Source organism: Eucyclogobius newberryi, unplaced genomic scaffold, assembly GCF_026437365.1.
Source record: "Eucyclogobius newberryi isolate DKJ021-1_F unplaced genomic scaffold, fEucNew1.0.hap1 SCAF_11, whole genome shotgun sequence".
In the NCBI taxonomy this organism is placed as follows: domain Eukaryota; kingdom Metazoa; phylum Chordata; class Actinopteri; order Gobiiformes; family Gobiidae; genus Eucyclogobius; species Eucyclogobius newberryi.
The window spans coordinates 17803883-17831478 of NW_027315735.1; the positions used below are offsets into that span (position 1 = coordinate 17803883).

The following is a 27596-nucleotide window of genomic DNA, read 5'->3' on the forward strand; positions in this document are numbered from 1 at the left end:
TACCTCTGATAATGAGTGTTTGCATTGTTCTTCATCAGGTCAGTGAGAGCGTCTCATATTCCCTCAAGAAAAAAAGCTACAAATTTGTTCAAATTCTTGGTGCAAAGTTTCACCAGATGCAAAGTAGCGGTATGTCTGAACGCCTTTGAAGTGGGGTAAATAATATCCTAACATTACACAAGCTGCCACCATAACCACAATCTGATGATGATGATCTTAATCAAATTAGCTTACACTAACTAAACAGACACACCATCATTATTGGACACATCACTGTGGTTTGGCATCAGCCTTTTCTCCAAAGCACGTTTAATATAGACACACAGCGCCTGCCGCTGTGCCCAAAAAATAAACCGATGAGACGATTTGGCCTAAATGAGAACAAACAAGGTTTTAGATTGCTTCACACACTGGCTCTCGGTGACTCCATCCAATCACCTCATTTCCCAGTGTAGCCCTGCCCCTTCCTGTCCTCTTGTCCAGATCTTTGACCTGTACCTGCGCTGGCTGCTCGAAGCTCCCTGGACTTTCTCACTAGCATCATTAAAGTAGATAGTTCAATCAAACTGTAGTTTCAGAGTAATTTTAGCAGTTGGGGTCATTTTGTGTAACAGACTGCAGACAGACACAAAGAGAACTCTGTCTTATAGTGTGGTTAAAGTGTTTCACCCTCACATGGTCAACTGGGATTCAGCACTTTCTTTGTTAGTCCTTTCATCATTTTATTATGTGATTTACATGTATAGAAATGTAGAAAAAAACGAAAAAAAAAATATATTAAATATTTTGTCCATGTTCAACACATTCAATATGTCTGCCAGTGTCAAACGTATTTTAAATAAGACATGAATCAATATTAAAACTAATATCGAAACTAGATACTGATTTTTTTTTCACATAAACAGGACAATATTTGACCATCTGTTTGAGAATGATCTTGAGCTTTATCAGAACTAAGACCACATGGTAACATGAAAACATAATTATTTTGTAGTGAAAATGTGAAAGCAGTATCAAGAATTGAGTCTGTTCCTTACTAACAAAAGTGAGTAAGAAATGTTAGTACGACTAAAACGTTAGAACTCTTTTCTACAGACAGAGTTTACCTTTCACACTTACATCACCTGTACACTGCAACAGTACTACTCTTCACTTTACTTTTTGCAGTAAATTTGAACATGCCGACCTGCTCTGACCCCCATCGTTCCCACATATCTGCTTATTTGCTGGAGACACAATACTGCAGGTTGCCAGGATGCGAACTACAGAGGGCAGCCAAACCAAAATCACAACTCTCTGCTCCACTGGACTGTTCTGACTTCTCTGATCTCCCACATACTACAAGCTGCCATTCACTCCCTGCACAATCCAGCCTTTTAATACTGGACTTTCTGTTAAAAGAGGCTAGGTTCAGTTGACTGTTTTTGAAATAATGTGGTCTGAGAAGCCGATAGAAATACAATTCATTTGCTGCAGCTGACAAGATTTAGACTGCCTCACTTACTATTTTTTCTGAAGCAAAGAAATGAGGTGTAACTGCAAAGACAGATTTTTAGGAACATGTTAGGACCTTGTGATGATAAGAGCAAGAGTGAAAATTAGAGACAAAAAAAAGTTATTTATTTACATGTATTAAACTACAGGGAATAAATGTCCTATAAGTTCATCACTCATCTCCTCCCTCACTCCTGGACTATCTACTGCCCTAGCCGCCAGCTAACAGCTGGCTTAACACCTGCTGAGGTCCGTCATGGTATCGCGGGGCCTCCCTGCCGTGCAGACAAGGTCTGGGGCAACCAACGCCACTCACTCCACCTGCTTTTTCACAACTCTCTGCCCACCAGCTTCTAGCCACCGCCAACATACTAACTGGATTACTCTCATCCTCAACCATAACCACCGTCTCCCAGCTGCTGCTGCCTCTGCAGCTAGCTCAGCTGGGATCCTTCGCCGGCCCCGCTACATCCACCGGGGCTCTGGTCTCTCCCATAACCAACACTCCAACAACGGCTCACCTATCCCCTCACTCTGGACTAGTTTTCGCCCCCCCGTCACCCCCACCTGCCGCACTGCCAACCTCAGCAACCTCCGCCCCCCCACCCCTGCGCCCCCATCCATCTCCGCGCCCCCATCCATCTCCCTTGCACTGCTGAACTGCCGCTCCCTCTCCAACAAATCACCTGTTATATCTGAACTGCTACTGGACAATAACATTGATCTGCTTCTCCTCTGTGAAACATGGCAACAGCCCCTGGACTTCTATGCTCTCAACCAAGCCACTCCCTCCAACTACAATTACACTGCCAAACCCCGCCTCTCCGGGCGTGGGGGAGGTCTTGCTGTTATTCATAAAAAATCTACATCCATCACTGAACTGAACCTCAACCTTCCATCCATCTCATCATTTGAATACCTCGCCTTCTCCCTCCCCAACTCTATCACCGCTATCCTGATCTATCGTCCCCCAAAGCCCCACCCCTCTTTCCTCACTGAATTGTCTGAACTCCTCACCATCGCATCCTCTCTCTCTGCCCGCCTCCTACTCACTGGTGACTTCAACATCCACATTGACTGCCCCAACGCCCCACTGACATCCGACTTCCTCTCTCTCCTGGACTGCTTCCATCTCACCCAACACATTGACTTCCCCACCCATACCAAAGGCCACACTCTGGACTTAGTCTGTTCCTCTCTCCTACCCATATCTAAGCCCCACCCCCTCCCCTTCCCTCTCTCTGATCATCTCTGCATCCTTTTCTCCGCCCCGCTACCCTCGCCCCACAACCCCAAAAAACGCACCATCACCTGCCGCAATATCAAGTCAGTCAACCCCCTCACGCTCTCCCAGCTCATATCCTCTGCTTTCCCCCCTGACTCCCCCCCCTCTTCCCCCGACGACTATGCTGTCATGCTCAACACCACCCTCTCCGACTCCCTTGACTCCCTAGCCCCCTGGAAAACCTCCTCCGTCTCATACATCAACCCCGCCCCCTGGTACACCCCTGAACTCCGCACCATGAAGCAGACTGGCCGCCAACTCGAACGACTCCTCAAAAGAACCCGCCTCACCGTCCACGCCGAAGCTTTCAAATTACACATCTCCTCCTACTGTGACGCTCTCCAAGCCGCCAAATCTGCCCACCTCTCCACCCTCATCAACAGCTCCCACCGGAGCCCTCGCACCCTGTTCTCCACCGTCAACAAGCTGCTCCAGCCACCGGACATCACTCCACCCTCCTCCCCTGACCTCTGCAACTCTTTCCTCCTTGCCTTCAATGACAACATTTCCAAAATCAACAGCTCCATGACTGCCGTCTCCATTAACTCCATCACCACCCCCACCCCTGCCCCCCCCCTCTCCCTGACCACCCACCCTTCCCTCCCCTCACCACCTTCTCCTCTGTTAACTCCTCTCATATCATAGACCTCATCACCGCTTCCAAAACCACTACCTGCTCTCTCGACCCCCTCCCAACGACTCTAACCAAGGCTTGCCTCCCTGCTCTCATCCCCCATCTCACCACCCTCTTCAACCAGTCTTTATCCCTCGGCCATGTTCCTTCCATCTACAAACTGGCCTCCATCACCCCCATCCTCAAAAAACCCACCCTAGACTCCGCCAACCTCTCCAACTACCGCCCCATCTCCAACCTGCCGTTCCTCTCAAAAACGCTGGAACGCATCGTCGCCGCCCAACTTCACACCCACCTCCAGTCAAACAACCTCTATGAACCCCTCCAATCTGGCTTCCGCCCACTTCACAGCACTGAAACAGCCCTGGTCAAAGTACTCAACGATCTCCTCACCTCTGCAGACTCCGGGGCCCTCAACATCCTGTTACTACTAGACCTCAGCGCAGCCTTTGACACTATAAACCATTCCATCCTCCTACAAAGGCTGCGCCAACTGGGTGTTGAGGGCTCTGCACTTGACTGGCTCACATCCTACCTCACCAACAGGCAAGAGTTCATTTCCCTCTCCGGTCACTCATCCACCCTCTCCCCAGTAACGCAGGGGTTCCCCCATGGCTCAGTCCTCGGCCCCCTCCTCTTCATCTGCTACATCTTCCCCCTTGGTCACATCCTCCGCCAACTCAACCTGGACTTTCACTGCTACGCTGACGACACCCAGATATACCTCACCACCAAATCCACCCAAAACCCTCCCCTCAGCCACATCGAAACCTGCATCTCTACAATAAAATCATGGCTCACTCTCAACTTCCTCAAACTGAACAGTGACAAAACAGAGCTCCTCCTCATTGGCACCAAATCCACTCTCAATAAAACTGGTCCCTTTTCACTCAGCATCGACACCTCGACCATCACCCCCTCTACCCTGGTACGCAATCTCGGTGTCATCATGGACCCCACCCTCTCCTTCACTCCCCATGTCAGCCACATCGTCAAGACCTCATACTTCCACCTCCGCCGCATCGCCAAAATCCGACACTGCCTCACCCTCCCCGCTGCTGAATCCCTCATCCATGCCTTCATCTCCTCCCGCCTCGACTACTGCAACTCCCTCCTCACTGGCATCTCCTCCCATTCCCTCCATAGACTCCAAATGGTCCAAAACTCCGCTGCCCGCCTCCTCACCCACACCCGGTCCCGTGATCACATCACTCCCGTTCTCCGCTCTCTCCATTGGCTCCCCATCAAGCAGCGCATAAACTTTAAAATACTCCTCCTCACCTTCAAAGCTCTTCACCACCTTGCCCCCCCCTACCTGTCTGACCTCCTCATCCCCCACCGCCCCTCCCGAGCTCTCCGATCCTCCTCCTCTCTCACCCTGACTGCACCAACATCCCGACTCAAAACTTTTGGCGACAGAGCATTCTCCCGAACAGCACCCCGACTCTGGAACTCCATCCCCCAACCTGTCCGCCACTCTCCCTCACTCACAACATTCAAATCCCGCCTAAAAACATACCTCTTCACCCAAGCCTATGACCTCCCCTACCCCTAGCCTCCTCTACCCCATTGCCTACTCTTCTACCCCCTGTTACAGCCCCATCTTTTTCTCTCTACTTCTTCTGTCTTGTTCATTTTATCTGTATATTAATGTGTATTGTACGTGTTGTCCCCCCCTGTCTGTAAATACCCCCCCTTTTTTTATATATGATCAGCGTCTTTGGGTCACTGAAAAGCGCTATATAAATAAAAGTTATTAGTATTATTATTATTATTATAAGTTCCGTAGTTAATGAAAGATTTCTAATGGTTTAAAAAAAATTAAATAAAAAAAATTCCATCTGTACCTGTGCATGAACGTCATCTCAACAAAGAGGCCCGCTACCGGACCGTGCTGATGGGATAAATCGAGACTTTATAAGAAATGGTGTCTTGATTGGAGAGTCAAACATGCATGGATGATTCTAACTGCAACTTCCCAGTGGGTGGATGAGAAGGGGAAAAATACAATGTTTTTTAAGAAAGGACATTTACAATATATTTAAAACAGAGGACCAGAACAAAATTAAAGCTATATAGTGGGTTTAACTAATGAAATAACTCCAAAGATCACAAGACAAGTTTATATTACAGTACGAGATGATATGCAGTGGTTAAACAAATCCAAAGAAAGGCCAAAACAATGAAGAAAATGGGTGTCAGATGTGTTTCTGAGGTTTAAGGCAGAGGCAAAGTCACCTTGCAGCTCTATCCAGTGCACTGAGCAACTGTCTGTCTTCCCTTATGAATTCTGACAGTCACTGGTTTGGCCGCCACACGCACACACACACGCACACACACACGCACGCACACACGCACGCACGCATGCACGCACACACACACACACACTCATGTCTCCCTGTGGCACACCCTCCTCAGAAAGCACTCATAAAATATGCAGCTGTTCCTCTGCTCTTTAGAGTGCATTCCAGCCCTTCACGTGCACTTGTGAGCGTGGACGTGCCTCTCATGTCGCTAATGCTACTTTTCTGTCTTACTTTTCTCCATCTGTCTACACAGGTCACACCCTTCGTTTCCATCCCAAGACATTTTTTTCCCCTGCAATTCATTTCAATTCAGAGGCCCGCCATCGCCATGACATCTGACCTGCTTTTCATTCACTCACGCTTTCTTTCAAACTCAATTCATCCTTGTTCCACCCTTGTGTGACACTATTTTGTGTCCCATCAGCAGAAAGGTAAGCAATACAAGAGCCCACCTGCTAGACCGCTCCTACACTTGCTTTTATTTGCCTATTTGCCAATTTATTTTGGGTGTTTACAAGTGTAATTGAACATCCGTTTCAATCTAAAGATTATCTTTTCTTTCAGGATGGACACATATTGGACATTTGTGAAGCTTTGTTATCTGATTGCTGGTACAGATTGTATTGAGCCAGCACACAAATAACAAGTCAAAATCTATAATGGTAATGTCCAATTACTATAGCCTCAGGTCACGTTATTTGCAGAATACTTACTTCATGTATATCTGCATTGATGACTAAACTGGGGCCACATTTCTTTTCAACACATGAGTTATAAGTACCGTAACTACTTCTTAGTCAGATCACAAGTTTGCTTCATAAAAAAGAGTCCGAATACTACAATGCAATACAGATTTAGTACTTATTAAAGAAAAATAAAGTGATTCCCCCTCTTCTACCCCCAAATGACCAAGAAGAAACTCATCATCTACTTTTATTAATCTTCACTGTCAAGGGGCGGAGTGCTGGATGGGGGAAAAAACGGATGAGAGAGCATGAGTGAGAACGGCATCTAATTCAGCCTCTCTGAAACTACCCTTTGAATAATTATCTATTAATCAGCCCCATATTCTCCAGTACTTGTGAAGCCATTAGAGGAGCACCTAACACACAGCGGTCTGACTGTGGGTGTGCTCAAACCTGTTCCAAACTAGTTGATGATTTCATGAATTGTGTTTGCCCGCATTTATTAGACCACTTGTCCATGTTTTGCGAGGGTGTCCTTTCCTCAGCTGATTTGGATGCAAGGCAGCGGGCCCATCGAGCCGGAGCTGTCCAGGCTAGCTTTGCAGTCATTAGCGCGCTCGTTAGTCCAGTTATGTTAAATCTAAATTACCATTCATCATCACATGGGGATCCATCATTTAGCGTGATGTGGCCTGGCAGAGCGGCGCTGACTGGATTAACTCATTCAAAGACACGCGGAGAGGTAGCGGGCGAATCCCAAATCGGTTGTTAGTGATTTGGTAAGTGTTTTAATATAGATTATGTGTTATTGATTGAGATGCTGGAGGGCATTAGACATGATTGGGGGGCCCTTGTGATTCGCCAGATTTGCTGGTCACAGGCGAACGCAATAGAACAAAAGACAAGGAGGACGATATCTAACAAGAATTCAATCGATCAACATTAGTGAGAGGTGAGGAATTTAGAATCTGTCGTGGTGTAAAGGGAATGGTTCAGTAGATATGATAAGGAATTTAGTTGGGGCTTATTTTTTTATAGTCATTTCTAGTCAAGCTAGAATATACTACATTAAAAGATTCCAAAGATGTTTTATGTAGAGCGGGTGAGCAGGAAAACTGAGGAAATCATATCAATCTTCAGCCAATCTTTTCTGCCTTAACTGTTCTTAAACACCAAATGTGGATTAGAAAAACGGGAAATACAATTGTGGCAACTAACAACCAGTGGGCAACTGTCTATTCTCCAAAACGTTTTATTATGAGACTTATCCTTGAGATCACAATTACAGGTACATGATCAACCAGTGTAGCCTGCCCATTGTACTTTTAAATAAGGTGAGTATTAAGGTACCTAAGGGAGTTGCTCTTCATCACTCAGGTCTAAATGAGCCCTCAGAGGTACACACACTCTGACTCTCTGTCGCCCGGCGCTGCAGGAGAAATATCGTTCATGTGCATGACGTAATTACACAGAGCAGAAATACTCAGGAACCAAACAAAAGGGATCTACCCTCAAACATTAAAACTGTTTTTTATCACGGCTCCAAATGCACTAGACTCACAGGACTGAACACTCAAATATATGAAAATTGTATTGAGAGTATATTCTTCGCCAACACACTCAGAAACAACCTCATACAATATAGACACAATGTACGGTGTGCAGATTTAAACGCTAAACTTCAAGGTTTGTTATTCTTTACATTATAACAGGACTTATTATTACACAACAGCACAACAAATAATAAAACAATGGCATTTTATCTCACATCCTCAAAATTGCACAAACTCAGTCCAAATCTTCCAAACTATCTCACAAACTTGCAAATGTTTCTGTAAATTCTGATTCTTGTAAAAGAAAAAACAATGTCCCTGTTTGATTTGAGCATCTTAATTCCAATTGTTAGTGACAAAGTGTGCTTATAAGGCTTTGTGAAGTCCGGGCTTGTCGCTTAATTAGAACTAATCTTTTTGTTTAGTGTTACAATGAGCACTTGGAGGCTCGCTCACACTTCAATCGCTCCCTCCATTAGCAGAATTACTTGTTTAGGATTATTGTGCAGCCTTAATTGAGTCTGATAGGTGTTTAATGATGAAAATGATAAGGTCATCTCAGGAGTTTGTTTGCATTTCACATCAGGAATGAATACGCACAGTTGCATATCTATGGTTTTGATTAAAAGTGGTTTGTGTGGCCACATTCTTGTCATTTTATTAAATTATACATTTACGGTTGATCAAAATGGTCAGTAGAGTGATCCATTCAATCCATTTTAGATTAACAAACTCTTGAATACTTTCATGTGTTTTTAGAGTTGCTTGAGTGCATTTTGCAATAGCTTATGACCACCGGGGAACCTTTAATTAAAAAAGAATTCATCATGGTGTGCCGCTCGGTTGCATAGCACATATTGCCAGACATTGTGAGTTTGATTCCGGCTCAAATGAATTGCTGAATGTCCTTTCTTCTCTCATCCCTATTTCAAGCTGCACTGTCCCGTCCAATAAAGCCTACGGGCCAAAAAATCCTTATAAATGGATTAAACAAACCTGTTTAATCCATTATGAGGCCAAATCTACTGGCAACTACACATTTATTTTTGGTAAAAGGAAATTTCAAGTTGAATTTGTGTCATACAGACCTAATAGAAATGAATAAATTAAGTGTAGGCATTAAAATTAGTCGAATTTCCAATAAAGATAATCAAGGATATTTTGGGAACAGAGATGTGTCAGACAAATTTGAAAGTAATTTGGAAGTTGTTTCCAGTTCCAGTTTTCAATATTTAGTTTAATTTTCCCAGATTAATGATTACATTGAGAACATAAATGTGTCTACAAACTTAAAATCATAAGTGTATATTTGAATAAAATCAAAAGAGCCCAATGAGAGGACTGTCTGAGGGTCCCTGCCCCTTTGTCTCCGTGTCTGACAGCTGAGGCGGTCTGGAAACAACAGAGGCTCAAATTGAGTAAGTCAGGGAGACATTTGTTCCATCAATAATTAATGCCTCCCTGCTCTCCCCACTCTGATCTTTTCAATCCATTTTCTTTCACTGCACTTTTCTACATCCCATCACCATCACACCATCGTGTCTTTCATCCTTATACCTTTATCTTTGCATGCCTTTCTTGTCAATTTGATGTTTTCCCGCTATACTTCTTGCCTTAACCTCTGTATCTTTTGCTTCTCCTTGGGTCCAGCTACGAATAAATAAATAACATCTGCAGTTTTTTTCTTTTATTAAATCATCTTTCTCTCGCCCCCATTTTGCCAACAGCCCACAACCCACCGCATCTGCCTCGCATCGCTCCTCTTTGTACAAAAGAGAGGTGCGCACGGTAAGCGCGAGGCATTCCAGGTCTAAATAAATCATAGAAACAGGTGGTGCACTTTTACAATGGCGATATGCTACTTTCATCGTGGTGCACATGAAAAGGAGAGAGAGGGACTATCAGGGGACGCACGAGAGGGGCGCCGTATCAAAGGGAACGGAGAGGACTTTTAAGTTGTTCATCTGGAATCTTAAAAGACACTGAGCTTGAATTGGCGCAATAATTAACACGCTCTGGCTATGAAGGAGAGGCCAAAAAATTGCTCAGTGGCTCTCAAACTGGTGCAAATTATAATAGTCTCATTGATTCATTTCATTATATAGAATTAACATCCTGTGTGCTGCCTGAAGGCCGAGTGGTTAAGGCACAGCACACATGCCAGGCTCCAGGTGCAGCCGGCCACTGTGTTGTGAGTTCGGATTCCGACTCCAATCATTTACTGAATGTCCTCCCTTCTCTCTCATCCCCATTTCACACTCCAAAAAAGCAAAAATAAATAAATGTTTCTAAAAAATTGCTTAAAAATACCTTGAAAAACATGCATTCTTACTGTGAGCGGGGGTTACCTTTCCACAGATCTGACCTGTAACTTGGACAGGTGGCGTCACCTGCGTGTTTCCAAGGAGATAGACGAGTTTAATGCCATACTGTGGAACATTCTAGGGAATGCAATAACATCTTCATGGAGACAAGCAGGTGACAGACCCTCCACCAGAACTGCAGGCTACATAATACACCTTTAAAATATTTAAAATATGATTATTATATTTTATACTGTGTTGGAAAATAATTCACTTTGTTGACTGTGTTGTATTTTTGAATTGGCTTACCTGCAAATGTCTGGTTACCTGTACATAACACTTTTTCAGCTTGATTCGTAAAGCTGAATCTTTAAAACTGTAAATTTAATCCTGAACATTTTGTACTTAATTTAGGTGCTATTGACTGCTATAACACTGAAGTAAATCTACATGACAAGACTATAAAACAATTAAATAAAATGATGTTGTCACTTCTTGTTATGATAGAAGCAAAATACAATTAATACAATTAAACTAACACATGCAAATCAATTGATGAAAACAAACTCTGTGGTCCCATATTCAGATGGTTCCTCCTCTCCTTTGCCGCGCTCCCACCAAACTCATTAACCAGCTCAGATAAAGCCCAGCACCAAACAGTAGCTAATTAAAAATGACTAGATTCATTAATGTGGAGATTCATTAGTGGCAAGCACGGAGCACTGCACTTCTTTCAATTAGCATGATACACACGCACAAACGCACGCACCAATTCCACAGGGACGCAGAGAGGCTGTTGGGATGCCAAAGATCCCTACAGCCTGGACAATGGAACTCGCGTCTTACAGAGAATGACATGCATGACCAATTGTATTAAATGTTTTATTGTTAAAAAACTATGACTATGAACTATGGCAGTGTTCATATATATGTGTGTTCTATATGTGACAGAAGGTCAAATTAAAATGTATCTAGAAATTCAATGAAGAAAAAACAAGAAATAGGTTTCATTCATTTGTGCCAGACGAACAACCACCAACTTCATGAAGAATTTTGAGTTCATATTCATATTTTAGTACTTGTTACTCTTTTCCAAATGTTGGTCAAGTGCTTAAAACACAGATATATGACACCTTACTAAATGTTCTCTATGGAAAGAACCAAACTTCCAAGGTCATATTAAAGAAGCAGATTCTCCTCTCCACATATGGCCACACTGCAACCTGCTGGTGCAGTCACGTGACCAGGGCTCACTGTATTGTCCCATTTGGCAATACGGTCACGAAATCAACCCCCGAAATGAACAGATGGGGCCGCCTCGATCTTAATGTGAGTGTGTGTGTGTAAGATAGTCCAAATGAAGATGAGCTCAGCGACAGAATGGCCCAACACACACACACACACACACACCTGGCTTTATTAAAACGTCTTCTCCACTGGATATACCGTGTGCTGTCACTGTCTGTGTGAATGGAAATGGCTCCGTATTTACAGTGAATTGTAAATCGGGCCAAGCACTCAGCTGTCAGACACTTATGAATTGCTAATATGTTGTATCTCGCGCCGCTGATCCCCTGCTATCTGCCCCCTATCACTTCTATTGTGCTCTGAGTGAAAGCAAGCAGGGGAATAGAAAAGCCAACTTTGCCAAAAGGAATTGGAAGGTGAAGCGAAAGAGAGTCTGATTGTAAAGGGTCTTTTGAAGTTCAGCTAATATAAATGCAGGCATTTACAATATAGCTGCATTTTTCTGACCATGGGATATCCTGAAGCACTTATTGTGAGGTGATAAAGGCTGTTGTTGAATAAGATCTTCTTTGTAATGTTCACAGCTCTGTGCTGACGCCTTTCCTCCAGGATTCTCTGCTCTTTAATCATTCATGTGGACACATTAAACAGGGTAACACTGCACCAGCCGTGTGCCACTGGGACTCCCATTTACATAGTTTATACTATTTGTGGACATGTACTATAATACCATTCAGAGAAATGTTTGTTCCAATATTTGTGTGTTGCTCAAATCATTCTCGTAATAGTGGTGTTTTTTACCCAAAGCAAACAATTAACAGTTTAGTCTTAATTTGCACCATAAAATAAAACAAGCCTCATCAATGTAACCGAACAATACGTCTTCAGATAGAGACGGAGGCAGTGCAAGTGGATACTCTGAGCCATTTAAACTGTTACACAATCACTCTGAAGCAGGATAAGACATTTTTATAGACAGTCTTCTCATATTTTAGTATATTGTGATGAAGATCATTAACATCACATCTCTTAGCAACATAGAGTGAAAAATGACTGCAGCTTGAAGCAGCCTGATAATAGATGCTCCGGTGTAGTTTTTTCAGGTGCTGCAAACTGAGTGTTTCTGTGCAACAGGAAGTGTCCCCCGCGGACACATTAATCCACATGTGCCAGACGCTGCGCCGGCAGCATACACAACAAGTGGAGAGCAGCAGCGGCTCTAATAGGACTGTGTGACAAATGAGCGACTTGAGCTCAGACCTGTGTCCTCGTGTGTGCACATCTGGAGCAGACAAGCTCAGCCTCACAAACGCAGCTCTCAGCAGGTGGCACACATGCCTGCCGCACTTTTCTGATTGTGTCTGAATCAGTACGTTTAATGTCAAGGACAACACATTCACTGGTTCACTTTATGCAACCAATGATCTACAACAAACTGTGAGACTATATATGTGAAAATTACGTTATAAAACAAAAGCAATCAACTTTATAAAATAGCATCCAGAAAAAAATGTGATGTAGAAAGATAAAAAACTGGACAAGCGATGAGGAGGAAGAGACAAGGATAAAACATAGAAGAAGAATGTAAAAAAAAGTAAGAGCAGAGGAGGAGAAGCCCAGGACAGCCCTGGATCAGAGACGCAACAAGAGACACAAGAGCCAGAGGAGGAGAGAGAGGAGAGCATTCTTTACTTACAGAATCTCCAAATCGCGCAGCGCTCGGAAAGCTCCATCTTCAATGCAGCTGATGTGGTTGCTGTCCAGTTGCCTGCAGCGCACACACAGACACACAAACGAGAGAAGAGAGAGATAGTCAGGTCCGCGGAGGCGCTCAGGGGAGGGACCAACTGTAAGACTGCACTGTGAATGAGAGAGGCAGCCGGGCTGAGCAGGTATGGGACTCCTAACTCCCACTATCACACTGGGGGAACCTTTAGCTCCACAAGCTAAGTGGCTATGGCTGATCTCACCTGAGCGTCTGCCTGAGGACATGACGGGGGAGAGGGCAGTGGGGAGAGCTGAGCTGAAATGTTCCTGCATCAGCCTATCACCTCGCTCCCCTGCCGCATGCCAAGCCAGCACTGGCCAGCTCGAGCGCACACAGCAGCAGCCCACCCCGCTTGTCTCTTCTGTAAATATTAATTGCATTTTCTCCTCCTCTCCTCCCCCTTCCAATGTCCTCTGGTTTTATTCTTTTTCCCCCTCGCTCTGTAGTGAAAGAGGGAGTAATTTCATTACATTAGGCCAGCCAATCCATTAAGGGCCTTTTACCGGCTCTGTCACTGAAACAATTTCATTAAAAGGAAAGCCTCAGTAAATCAAGCCTCTAGTCACGACGCTCTTCCCGTCCCCTACCTTCCTCTCCTTCCTTCTTTCCTCCTCTTCCTTCGTCCTCTTGCTGGGCTCCCACATGCTCCCGCACTCCTGTCCCATCCATCGTGAGCTTTTACTTTAATTTGCTCTGCCTATCCCATCGCTCCATCCGTTGATGAACCCAACAACCCCAAACCTCAGGTCCTCCTATGCCACTCTTCATCTTGTCTCAGTGGACAGATTGCACACAGAGCTTCCCAAAGAGCACAAGTTAACCACGTTGCGATGCGGCGTGTGGCATTTAGGCCGCTCCACACAGAGAAAGGTGCAGCGCACACACATCATAAAGGTCCTGTGTGACGCTGCTGCATGTCGAGTTAGTGTCTCCTCACAGACAGGGGTGGATAAAAGCAGATCACTCTAGAATAATCTGTGTCCTATTCCATCTCATCTCTCTTCCCTCTGTCATAATCCTTCCTTCCTTGACTCCTTGTCTTTGGTTCCTCCTCCCTTTGTCTCAGCCCATCGATCAGACCCATTTTTTATGTACCTAACATCTGCCCATTCATAATCCATTTCTCCGTCCACACTGTTGCTCTTTTGTCTGGGACTCGCCTTCACCTTTGGACTCCCCTCTCCCTATCCATTTCTAATCCATTTCACTTTGATTTGACATTTTTTTTAAGTTCTCCATGGCTGCTTGGAGTACACTTGTGTCAGCTTTTTCGTTTTTTTTTTGGAGAATAAGAGGTTTTTGGCTCTGTATAAACAGCTAATAATAGGATGACTGTGTGAGTTATTCAGCATTTATATTGAGAACAATACAAATTGTTACAATTGTTGGACAGGAGAAACTTCAAAGAGAAATTGAGATGGTTAAATTGTTCATTTATGGTTTCCCAAACGAGATTTTTACATGCCAGAATTGTTAATAATGTGTTACTAACCAGCTACATGTTCTCACAGGTTTGCAAACATTCATTTTGAGATAGTAAATAACAATTCCATTCCCAGAGGCCAGATGCACTTGGAAACATCATTATTTTGGGCTTGTAACGGCTGAGAAAGACTGATGAAATGTTTTGATCTTCTTTGATGTAATGCAATCATATATTTGAGTTAAGGGTAGTATAACTTGTTTACTAGCAGCCCTTGTTGCACTTGATTAATTGAGCGTTGCTTATAAAGATTGACCAATGATCATTAAAGCAGTACTAAAACGGGCAGTGCAGTCTGACGGAGCTGTTATTCAAAGTGAAAGTGAGCCCTCCACGTTGTTGTGCAAGTTAAAATTAACCAAGTGACTTGCTTACAACTTTTATTTGCAACTTTTGTTTCTTACTAATTGGTGAAGTATCTCAAACTCTTTTTCCTGGCTTGTGTGTGATAGTTTTCAAGGGGATGAGTTCCCCTCAGTAAGCTCACATTTGTCATTTAGCTCAATTGGGAGTAAGTGGTGAATTGGTATTGGCGATCATGTTCTTCATCTCGAGCCTCCTCCACAGTAAATGATTCTATCAGGTGAGCTGTGATTGGCTCCTCTGACAGCTCTGTTCACCAACAAGCTGATTAGCAGCAACATGATTGGTATCACTCTGGACCACCACAGTCCTGGATTCCGGTCTCGGTCCTGCAGAGGCTCAGGGTGTTGGTACGGCAGATAAAAGAGGACTTCTCTATAATTAGTGAGTTTAATCCTGCCTATCATAGGGTCTGATGAGTGAGTCAATGCTTCTGTGCGCTGCCATCTGGACACACACACACACTCGGACAGTGTGTGGCTCTGCAGTGCACCAGGCCATTAGTGGACATCCACCACTGACTGAGGAATTAATGAAGGGACAAGACGAAGGCATTGGCCTTGTTTGTATTCATTATACTTCAATAAATTATTCTTTATCTGCTGGAAATGAGTTCAAACTGCTTAAATATTCAGATGAAATGATCAGGTCCGTTTGAGAGTCCTTGTGGTTTAAAAGCTGAATAATAATGAAAAATAAATGGAACTGGTCTGGCATATTCTGCAATGTTACCACTTATGCACAGAGCATACAAAACACAATAAAATACATGAGACAAAATTAGTCGGTAATTAAAACAGACTTTTGATTCTTTTGGTTCTAAGCAGACGTACAACCTTTGTAGAACTTAAAAAGGACCCCAAGCTAAACAGAAGTCCTTTACAAACATGAACCTTCAGACGGACCCAAGCCTGCTCAGATGTGGAGCACTGCATTATTTGTATGGTAAGCCACTTTTCCCACATAGAGGTAATACTTCCAGGGATCTAGTGCTGAGTGTCCAGAGGAGAAGCGAGTGCGTGTCCAGCTGCTTCTGGTGCCCGTGCAGCGTGCTGTACGTAAAGCTCACTTTCCCTTTTACTTACTTGAGTGTGTTATTTTGTGAACATGTGGTGAGCATTTGTATGCCTGAAAGTGTGAAGAACTAGTTCCTTTTCTATGTAAGCTTTGAGTTCTATGTCATGGCGTGATTATCTCATCAACCGCCACGGCACACAGACTTGCTGTCTGTACTGCGGATTTGATTGACTGGAGCCAGAGATCCCTTGTGTGCGTTGTTGATTACAACAAAAATTAAAATTGCAAAATATTACAACTATTTTCATTTCACGTGGAACATCTATATTCTACTTCTGGCTGTTTTAAGACCACACTGTCGTCTGCCAAGACAATTCTAGATAGAGTCTTTCCTTTTTACTTCTTCAGTTTTCTTCTTATTGAAGTAAAAAAATAAATGGCATTCAAGTTCTCCTTAATTTCAAAACTTCACAAATAAAATGTGCATTTTTAATCAGTGTTTTCGCTGTTGCCGGTGATGTATACTTGCCTTTAACAGTCTGATGCTGGAGTTGTGCATAAAAACTGGTTGTGAGGGACATTTGCAATGCGGTTCAGACGACACAATGTTCTCACCTCTTCCTAAGGCGCGGCGGCCATAACTCAAAGAAACGGCCCCGGCTGCACTGCATTGTGGGTAGGCGAGCATGAAGCATGGAGGCGTTTTATGAGGAAGAGGAGACAATGAAAGTAAGGAGGGCTCTGAAGAGGTAAGAGCCATGGGGTGGATTCCATTTCATTCCCTGGAACTTGATACACACTTGTAATATTGGTACAAATCACATATTGCATTTGCTCAACACACAATTTTTACAAACACCTAATGCTACAATGAGGACGTTGAGCATGGCTGGACACAGGAGGGGAAAATGAACATTTAGCACAATAAAAACGTACATGGGAGTCATACAGACTGAGGACGAAGGATGATATGAGGACGCAAACTAAAAGATGAATTGTTTATTTATGTTTTTAAGGATTTTTTGGCCCACAGGCTTCATTAGACAGGACAGTGTGGTGTGAAATGGGGATGAGATTGGGGAAGGGCATTGTAGCAAACTGTTGAGAGCCAGATTCGAACTCATGACGGTGGTTCACATGAAGTGCACGTGTGTCATCCACTCACAAAAAACTCAATTGTTTTGAAATAGATACCCAGATGTGCTAAATATGAGGCGATCTGACATCTATAGTTAAAAATATTACATTTTGGTGTTACAGGGTTTGATTCATAAATAACATAAAATACATTATATTTAAAGCCCTAGCCCTAACTCCAGAAAGGGTATCATACCAGCAATCACATGTTTTCTAATATTTCACTGCCCTGTTTGACACCAATATAAAAATAGGCAAACCACAATTTATTTTACAGGTTGGAATATTTTGGCATTATTATATTTATAACACACGTTTTTGACCCTTTTGATAGTGCTGAGCATGAAGAGTATGCAGCAGTGTGCTGCTGGAAGTAAAGGTGCTATTAGCATAAAGCCTGTTTCAGAGGACGTGACATGAGCAGACAAGACATGAGCAGATTACATTATGGAGCAACCAATGACATAAGATTAGCTTTTATAAGATAACATGCGATTTGACAAAGACAAAAACATGGAACTATGAAAACTCTGTGCTGTGATCCTTGTATTGTCACTGTACATTCACCTCCATCCTGTATAATTGACAGACAGGCCGGTTTGGAGTAGCCGACAGGAGTAGAAGTCAGCAAAATGTATAGAGGGGGCTCTGGGGTACACACAAACAGACACGGAGAGATGTATGGCAGAACTGTCGACTTAGGTTAGCATAGGGCTCAGGTAATTGTATATGCCAGCTTCTTGGCAGATTGAGCTAAGCATTCAATCTGATAGTGATCCATGTGCAAGACGGTGTGTGTGTGTGTGTGTGTGTGCGCGTGTGTGTGTGTGTGTGTGCGTGCACGCGTGCGCACATTTTTGTGTGTGTGTGTGTGTGTGTGTGAGGATATAAACAGCAGTCACAAACCACTGAGGGTGGGGTGGTATATATGCTACAGGTCTACTTTAGATTTATACCTAGTCTTGGCATTGGGCCATTCACTGAAATATTTCAACACAGGTGTAAGTCTGGGTATTCGTAAAAGGCAATAAAATAGCACTAATGTGATGGTCAGCTAAATAGTAATAAAGTATAGCAAATGGTATATATTAAGGATTGGAATTGAATTGGTCTATAGCGGTGTTTTGGTTTAACTTCATCGATACTCACGTGTTCCTCCAATGACACTGGTTCTCATTTTGGTATGAATAGGAAAATGTCAAGCCTGCCGTCCTTCGCAGATACAGGAAGAAAACGGCTCCATTCTCTATTATTACTAATATTATTAATAACCTTAAACCTGATTATTTTACGTTGATAGACCTAGGGACAAAATATAAACAAATAATGAAATAATACAAAGAAAATGTTTAACATTTTAAATAATCTAAAACTGCTTTTAACTTTATGATAAATTAAATGAAAGCACTCATAATACACATGAAACCTAAAATGTAAATTTATTGAAGGACTACACATTTCACTAAAATATAGCTAATTTACAAAACATTTTACCTAGTTATCCTCAGTTTATCATTTATCATTGTACTTCCTGGTTGGACATGGTCTGCAAATATGTCATAGGTAGAGGTAATTCTACAACTGTTACCTAGCGACTATATGGTAAACAAGGGCCAAAACCCATTTACATTACAAAACAGTTATGATATGACAAATGACATATGACATATTACCTGATAAAATCATACAGAATGCAGCGCCCTGGACAAGTACTGACCCGCACACAGAGCGCAGCGTCCTGGACAAGTACTGACCCGCACACAGAGCGCAGCGTCCTGGACAAGTACTGACCCGCACACAGAGCACAGCGTCCTGGACAAGTACTGACCCGCACACAGAGCACAGCGTCCTGGACAAGTACTGACCCGCACACAGAGCACAGCGCCCTGGACAAGTACTGACCCGCACACAGAGCACAGCGCCCTGGACAAGTACTGACCCGCACACAGAGCACAGCGCCCTGGACAAGTACTGACCCGCACACAGAGCACAGCGCCCTGGACAAGTACTGACCCGCACACAGAGCACAGCGCCCTGGACAAGTACTGACCCGCACACAGAGCACAGCGCCCTGGAAAAGTACTGACCCGCACACAGAGCGCAGCGCCCTGGACAAGTACTGACCCGCACACAGAGCGCAGCGCCCTGGACAAGTACTGACCCGCACACAGAGCACAGCGCCCTGGACAAGTACTGACCCGCACACAGAGCACAGCGCCCTGGACAAGTACTGACCCGCACACAGAGCACAGCGCCCTGGACAAGTACTGACCCGCACACAGAGCACAGCGCCCTGGACAAGTACTGACCCGCACACAGAGCACAGCGCCCTGGACAAGTACTGACCCGCACACAGAGCACAGCGCCCTGGACAAGTACTGACCCGCACACAGAGCACAGCGCCCTGGACAAGTACTGACCCGCACACAGAGCACAGCGCCCTGGACAAGTACTGACCCGCACACAGAGCACAGCGCCCTGGACAAGTACTGACCCGCACACAGAGCGCAGCGCCCTGGACAAGTACTGACCCGCACACAGAGCGCAGCGCCCTGGACAAGTACTGACCCGCACACAGAGCACAGCGCCCTGGACAAGTACTGACCCGCACACAGAGCACAGCGCCCTGGACAAGTACTGACCCGCACACAGAGCACAGCGCCCTGGACAAGTACTGACCCGCACACAGAGCACAGCGCCCTGGACAAGTACTGACCCGCACACAGAGCACAGCGCCCTGGACAAGTACTGACCCGCACACAGAGCACAGCGCCCTGGACAAGTACTGACCCGCACACAGAGCACAGCGCCCTGGACAAGTACTGACCCGCACACAGAGCACAGCGCCCTGGACAAGTACTGACCCGCACACAGAGCACAGCGCCCTGGACAAGTACTGACCTGACTGATACAATGGAATAGTTGCATCACCATTAACTGCATTACAGTGGCTTGAATTTACAGATGAAAAGCGTTATATTTGTAGCCTATACACGTCTAAAAATAGGCTATCTAAAGGATATAAAGTGGGAGGGGTCGCGAGGTGTGACCAATTAGAAAAAGAACCACTGGTTTAAACTGTCAGAAAGTTGTGTGTAAGTGGTTTCTGTATTTTCAGTGGCATATTGATAACGTAGGTAGAGGGATTCTGTTTTATAACTCAGCACTACTTCCTGTAATGTTAATGTTCTATTTTTAAAATTCACTCACAAAGTGCTACTTCACGGATGTAAAACTATGACAATTATTAACCACAGGTTTTATACCAAAGAACTAAGTGATAATTTGGAAAATAGGAGAACCTGTTACATTAACAAAAAACAAAAAAAAAGTCTTCTGAAGCCCAACAAAATAGAAATGATATAAAAATTGTAACCCATGTGTCAAGATAAGAATCGAACTGTTTATATGATATTCAAAAGAAGTAGTGTTATTATCATTGGAAAATTCTATACATTTAGACTTTAAAAGTGATGTACATACCAGCCAAAATTATATAATGGACTTATAGATAGATATATTGCTTGAAAGTATAAAAAGGTCAATATCATATACTGGTGAAACCAATGTTAGGGAAAAAAAAAATACTATAAAGATTTTAAAGCTTGAAATTTTACGCCTCCTTTACATCCAACTTACATCTTTGGTTCAATACCTGTACGTCTGTTGCATAATTAGAATGTTTTAAAGAAGGATGCCATGTTAAGTCCTTAGCATGGATAAAAACAAATTTAAACATTTAAAACAAGTAAATGTACATGTTTACACTACTGCGTCAGATTCATGGATCTTTTGCAGCAAGAGTTCAGCTTTGTTTGCATTTCTCTTGGACATAATTATTCAGCTATTGATGTGTCAAAAAACCATTGCGTCTAATAAGTAAATGCAACTCTGAACCGCGTGTTGTCATTTAGTCAAATTGGGTTATTACAAATAACCACAAATATAATATAACTGAATTATTATTACTTAACTTAATATTTTTTAATTATACTGTTTTATATGTGTGCAATTACCTGATCATGGTTTTAAAACCATCTTGAATGTAAAAACTGAGTTATTCATATGATATATAAAAAAAAACATTGGGTGTAGAATACCCTGACTGGTGGAGCTAAATTTAGTAACATGTTTTTTTAGTTGTTTTTAAAAATCTAAATTATCATTGTCTTGTTTATAAAATAGGCTGAATAATAAAGTGGATGCATGGATGGAAAATAAAGAGCTTGTGCAAAACATCCATATATCAAAAAAAAAAAAGGATCAATAGTGCCTGGCTCTTGATACCGGTTGTGGAAAAGTGGAGGTTTTTGGATGGAGCGGTGAGTTGAAGGGACTGAGGCAGGGTGAGGCAGGCACGGAGACATATGAGAAAATCAATGCAGTGTCCACTTGGGACAGAATGTCATGAAGGCTTTTTTCACTGGCTGCCATAATGGAGGTGAGCCTTTTACTGCAGGAGTCACCTTGTCTAATGGAGGGAAGGATGAAGCGATAGAAGAGACCAGACAGAAGGGGAAGTGAACAAGGAAATCCAAGGGGCATGTAGGGTGCAGAACACAGGAAGCTCACTGCAGTGGTTTGTTAGAGGGATCAATCGACAAGTACGCTGAAATAAGGGGCAAAAGAAATGTTTCCGTTATTTCTCATGTTATGTAAAGCGCTTTGATTTACTTTGTGTACCAAATTGTTCTCTGCAAATAAATTCACCTTGCCTTGCCTAATTTGAGTATAAATGTTGGATACAATTCAAAGTAACTGTAACTTTCTGGAGGTGAAATGTCCCCTGCATAATTCCATGGAGAGAGGAAGTGCTGAACATGGAAATAGATGCCATACATATGAAATATTATAGCCAAAGTAAGAACATTTCCATGGAAACAACTAGGTGGAGGTTCTTATCCAAGCCATTAAGAAGTCAATTTTATGGAGATGCAAGCAGTTCACAGGAAAGCTGCTTGTTTTAAACATCGGAATGAAAAAGAAAACACGCTTTGAGCTTTAGTAGTCTATTTTTTAGTGAAAGTTAAATACAGTTTATACAATTAGAGAGAGGGGACTTTAGTTAAACACTAAAATGTTTAGACTACTTAAATTGTTGTCTTTTTGTTTGAGTCAGATATTTTATTTCAGTATAAAAAAGTATAATACATTGTGATGTGTGACTCTCAATATATTACGCTCAGTTATTATCATTTTACACATTAAAACACAATGGTATTTGCTTTTTCATTCTAATTTTCATTTATTTCCAAATTACGAAACCATAAAACCATAAACGTTTATGAAAAAGTATCTACAATTACTTATTTTCTATGTTATTCCATTTGGATCAGAGATTCAGAGAAAGTGGTTGTAAGAACAGACTAAAAGACACAAATAATAATAGAGTTAATGCGATGAGCAATTTGAAAATGGAGAAATAACAAAAGAATTGGAATTCTGCTGACACCAGAGAAAGCAAAGGCACAGCGGAGAAGGAATAGGTGCTTTTAAACACTAATGGACCTGAGAAGAATTGAATGATTTTATATGCTTGAGTCACCCCTAATTTCAGCCCCTCCTCTGAGCCAAATGTAAGATGTCTCACTTTGTACTGTAGGTCAAAGCAATCTAGCAGAAAACATTTTAACTGAAGACACAGACTATTTTACTGTCAGCTTTGATTGATAAGACTTTGGCAGGAAGTGGGAAAGCATTAAAAAGGGGTGTTAAAAAGTGAAGGGCAGGAGAAATGCGGTAATAAACCTCCAGAAAAGTTTGTAAATTCTTGTCAGTTTGCAGGTTAAAACGAGCTAACTATATTTGGCATTTTACAAGTAATAAAAATAAATGCATCATCGACTAGACACAAATGTATGTACGGACTATGGGTTCTTTGAGTTTGTGAGGGCAGGAGAATTTTCAGAATTAATTTGATATTATTCTTCTCCAATACCTTTTTGAGATTATAATAATAAACAATGATACTGAACAAATTTATTATCATTTAAAGTCCTATGTTCCTATTATACGCTATCTAGAAGAAGGGCTCTAAGGGGCGCTTAAGTTAAGGATAAGTTTCAATCTGGAATCAATTTAACTAGTTAAATGTTTTCTTAAGTTCGTAAATAGAAACTTTTAAGAACCATGTCATTTGGCAGGTCTAAAAATGCATACTCACAATACTTAGCAGGTGAGGATAGTGCAGTCAGAGCATACATTTACAGAGCAAGGAGAGGTTAGGTTGTGCTAGGGCTGTACTCAATATATTGATATCGTGATATATCGTGACAGACTTCTTGGTAATAGGCCTATCAATGCAGAAATACGAGATACTTTTAAACAGCATTATAAATTGCTAAGTTCTACACTGTTTGAGCTACAGACTGCTGCATCAGGGCTGAATCTGAGGAGCTGAAAATGTGCCTTCATCATAGGGACAGTTGTGTTCTGATTTTAGGGACATTGTTTATCAAAACATAATATTAGTACATTTTTAACACAGGTTTTAAGGGATATTTTTGTGTCAGGACACGTACCGTATTATGTTTTAAGTATTAAGATTCGTATTGTATGGTGGACCCTGTGTCAGGAAACATATACTGTGAGGTACAAGGCAATGCCCGGCCCTAGTGTCCGCTCTGATGGGGCCGAGTGAGTTAGACAAACACAATATGACCTGAGCTAAAGATTTGGACCTGATCCATGAGCTGCTGCTCACTTCCTCTACACCACACTCAGTATAACCCCGTTCAACTCCATTTAACCTAAGAGTAATAATCTTCTTTGCACTTCGGCGGCCATATTGAGAAAACCACCCAGAAAACACTATAAGACGGATAATCTCCAGCAGCCCACTTACTTATTTACAGAAATGTGCAACCTCCCTCAAAAACACAGCGCTGCTGAATTTTGCTGCCTTTTGTCCACTTGCATCGACTTATTTGGCAAAGTGCGTGTTGCTCATTCCCAGGAGTCTGCCATGATTCCTCTCTGCAGCATCAGGGGGCATCGATTGTGTGTTATTGACGAGGGACATTGATCAGGCAGACCATCGATCACATTATTGGTGATTAGGACGTCATGAATAAATGACAGGGAGTTATTGAGCGCTTAATGTTGGGACAAAACTTCTCTGAACAGAGCGGTAGGGAAGAGCTGTAACATGAGAACTTTGTGTTGTAAGACAATAGAAAGGCCAATGTGTCATTAACATTGTGTTTTGAATTAGTACCTTTTGTATACTGTACACACCGTTTTGAATATTTGCTTATTATAATGTGTTTTTTCCAACGTCCATCAGTTTTGCCGTTCTCAGGGGCCTACACCACACCCTGGATCATTTTTTTCGACCCGGCCTACCTCGTGCTTAGGCTTATTAAAATGTTGAGAATTGAAATGCAAACCTTAATTTGGACTACGTATTTAAATCAGTAGAAGCACCTGCATGTCTCTGCACCTGAGAATTGAGACATTTTAATACATTAATCAGCCTTCTGTGATTAATGAACCGGGAGTTTGCGCTCGCTTGCTACCAGTGTCAGACACAGATAAACCAGCTCATACCAGTGGTGGATGAATTTTGTTACTTAAACAAAAGTGCAAATACAGGAGCAAAATGTTTTTAAATAAGTAAAATAAATAAATAAGTAAAAGTACTACATAAAATAATCTTTTGAAGTAAAAGTATTGGAGAATCTGTTTGAAAATGTACTTTTAGAGTAAAATGTCAGTGTTCTCGCTGGGCTGAGACTTGAGGATGGCGGTGGGACACAAGCAAAAAGTACTTTTCCGCTCGCGCCGACTACGGCGCTCGATATGGAAAGCCAATATGATCACACTCCACCACTTAGGAGCGGTGTATCGCGCTGTATTTTCCGACGCTTGGCCGCTCGGCGGCCGCGTGGCCGCGGGGGCCTGGCGTCCCTGTAAGTCCCTTTAAGTAATTAAATAAAATGTGTTTTGCCCCAGTACAAATATATTATAAAAGGAGCTCTCAGGGTCAAAAGGAGACTGCTTTGTACAGTCTGAATGTAATTATAAAGCATTTTATCAACCGCAAACCAGTAAGTAACACTGGTGCGCTGCCAAACTACATTCTGGCCTCTGAAAATTGTGAAATGTCCTTACAAACTCATCCCAGAATGCATTAGAAAAGGAAAGAATGATTTGCAGCCGCTGCAAACAGTTTAAAACAAGCTAGTTCTATTAATCCATCTTTTAAGATTTTATAAAGTATTGAGAAGAATCGGCCATCATCTGTTGTTGATGCAAAAAAATTATGTGAGATAATTCTTTGACAAGATGGCAAGAGTACACCTTTCCCAATAGTTTATATTCCAATGATAATTTGACACTGCATATATTAATACATATAAATATAAATATAGACAGGCTTTGTTATGGGCGACTTGGACACTTCTTGTTAAATCAAATGAACCATGACCAATGCAAACAAGTCCTAGTAGGAAGTATTGTCCTAGTAGCTTGTGTATAATGTGGATAAACTAGAACAGGAAGCACATGAGATAAACCTGGACGAAGCACAGGTATCGTTACTTACAGGTTCTTGACATTGGTGATCCCTCGGAATGCCTTTCTGGGAACAGCCTGGATCTGGTTCTCACTCAGGTCTCTGCACAGACACATGGAGATACACAGGCACACATTACTGATGGTATTCCAAGAAGCTGGAGGATGTAGGAAGTCAAACAGGGAGCGCCAAGAAGACATTTGATCTATGGCACACGCACACGCACACGGTAAACACACACAGACAATTACCGAACAAAGGCAGCGAATAAAAGGAGATGGAGAGAAGCAGAGGATGAAGTGACATTTATGATCAGGGAAACAATTTGGACTGAAGAGCTTCAAAGACACAAAGATCTGTCAGGAATATAGCTGGCACAAGCCCGTACACCCGCTGCAGTGCATGTGTGTGTGTGGATGTGATGAAGAGAAAGCCACTGGCACAGAATAAAAGCCAGAGATAATGTTCAGATATACCATGTTCACTGAAGGCAACGGGCTTCATTCAGATTCAAGAGCACGCACGTAAAGACATGCATTTTTTTAAAACCTTTTGAACGGTGTCCTATAGAAATGAGGAAAAGGCCTTCATTGTTGCAAATATCTGTTTTACTTTCAGTCTAATTCATTTAAATTTATGGACAACAACTGCATGGCAGAAATCATTTTAAAGTGCAATCAAACATAAAAGCATTTGAAGACAGGGTTATACACCAAAAATGAGCTTATGTACAATAGCAATACAATGAAGAGAGAGAGTACAGTGTGTATATATTTGTCAAGGGGAAAACGTCTCCCTTTGAGACACTTGTGGCATGCACATATGTGACTGACCATGGCCAATCCAGTTAGTTCAAATGTATACGGAAAATAGAAGGGGCTGAGAGTTAAAATATTTATGCTTGGGAGGTCTGCAGTGACCTCCCACTGTCAAAATGCAGCTATATCAGACTGTTGTGGTGAAGAAGGAGCTGAGTCGAAAGAAAAAGCTCTTGATTTCTCTCGATCTACGTTCCTACTCTCACCTATGGTCTGAGCTTTGGGTAATGACCAAAAGGACAAGATCGCCGATACAAGCGGTCGAAATGAGTTTCCTCCGCCGGATGGCTGGGTGCTCCCTTAGAGATAGGGTGAGGAGCTCAGTCACACGGGAGGGGCTTGGAGTAGAGCCGCTGCTCCTCCACGTCGAGAGGAGCCAGCTGAGGTGTTTCGGGCATGTCCCACAGGGAAGAGGCCCCAGGGAAGACCCAGGACACGCTGGAGGGTCTATGTCTTGTGTTTATGAGGATAGAGGATTTTCTAAATAGGACGTATCAAACGAGCGTGAATTAAGCTAAATAAAACTTCAGGTATGTTTTTTGATGAAGGAACCATTTTAGAACATGGATGAAAGAAAAAAAAATGCACAATAAGTATCCTGTAAGTGCACAATATGTGCAAGTGTTAAATGGAGAACACAAAATATGTGATATCATCCTCGACAGATTCTTCACCCTGAACATAACACAATCCTTACCCACTGAACTTAACCCTCACTGGCTACAACACTGATGTAGCTCTTTGTCACAATATACTCCCTGTTTGTTACTCCACAATGGCAGTGCATGTATCAACCCCAACTGTTCCTTATGAGCCAAACCCTTTCTGACACTACACAAGCGCCCGGCCTTAACTCTATTAGTGTTGTTTGTGAGAAGCAAGGCTGGCAGGCACACAGGGTTCACCAAGCACAATGTAATTACAGAGAGAGGAGGACATGTATGAAATATCAGAGCAGCTAATCACGGCGGAGCACTGCCAGTCAG

The 27596-nt window shown here is 42.7% G+C and overlaps 1 protein-coding gene across 2 annotated transcripts in view; it reads right to left on the reverse strand.

Annotated features, from left to right (window-relative positions):
• slit3 (slit homolog 3 (Drosophila)) overlaps positions 1 to 27596 on the reverse strand; it is a 224306-nt gene that overhangs the window by 64475 nt on the left and 132235 nt on the right. Inside the window, exons 5-6 of one of the 2 annotated variants that reach the window (XM_072436358.1) lie at positions 25823 to 25894; positions 13206 to 13277 (exon numbers count right to left, since the gene is read on the reverse strand). In XM_072436358.1, coding sequence (XP_072292459.1) covers positions 13206 to 13277; positions 25823 to 25894 — 144 coding nt within the window. Of the gene's footprint in view, positions 1 to 13205; positions 13278 to 13479; positions 13605 to 25822; positions 25895 to 27596 lie in introns of those variants that run through there. The other variant, XM_072436365.1, reaches the window with a different exon arrangement.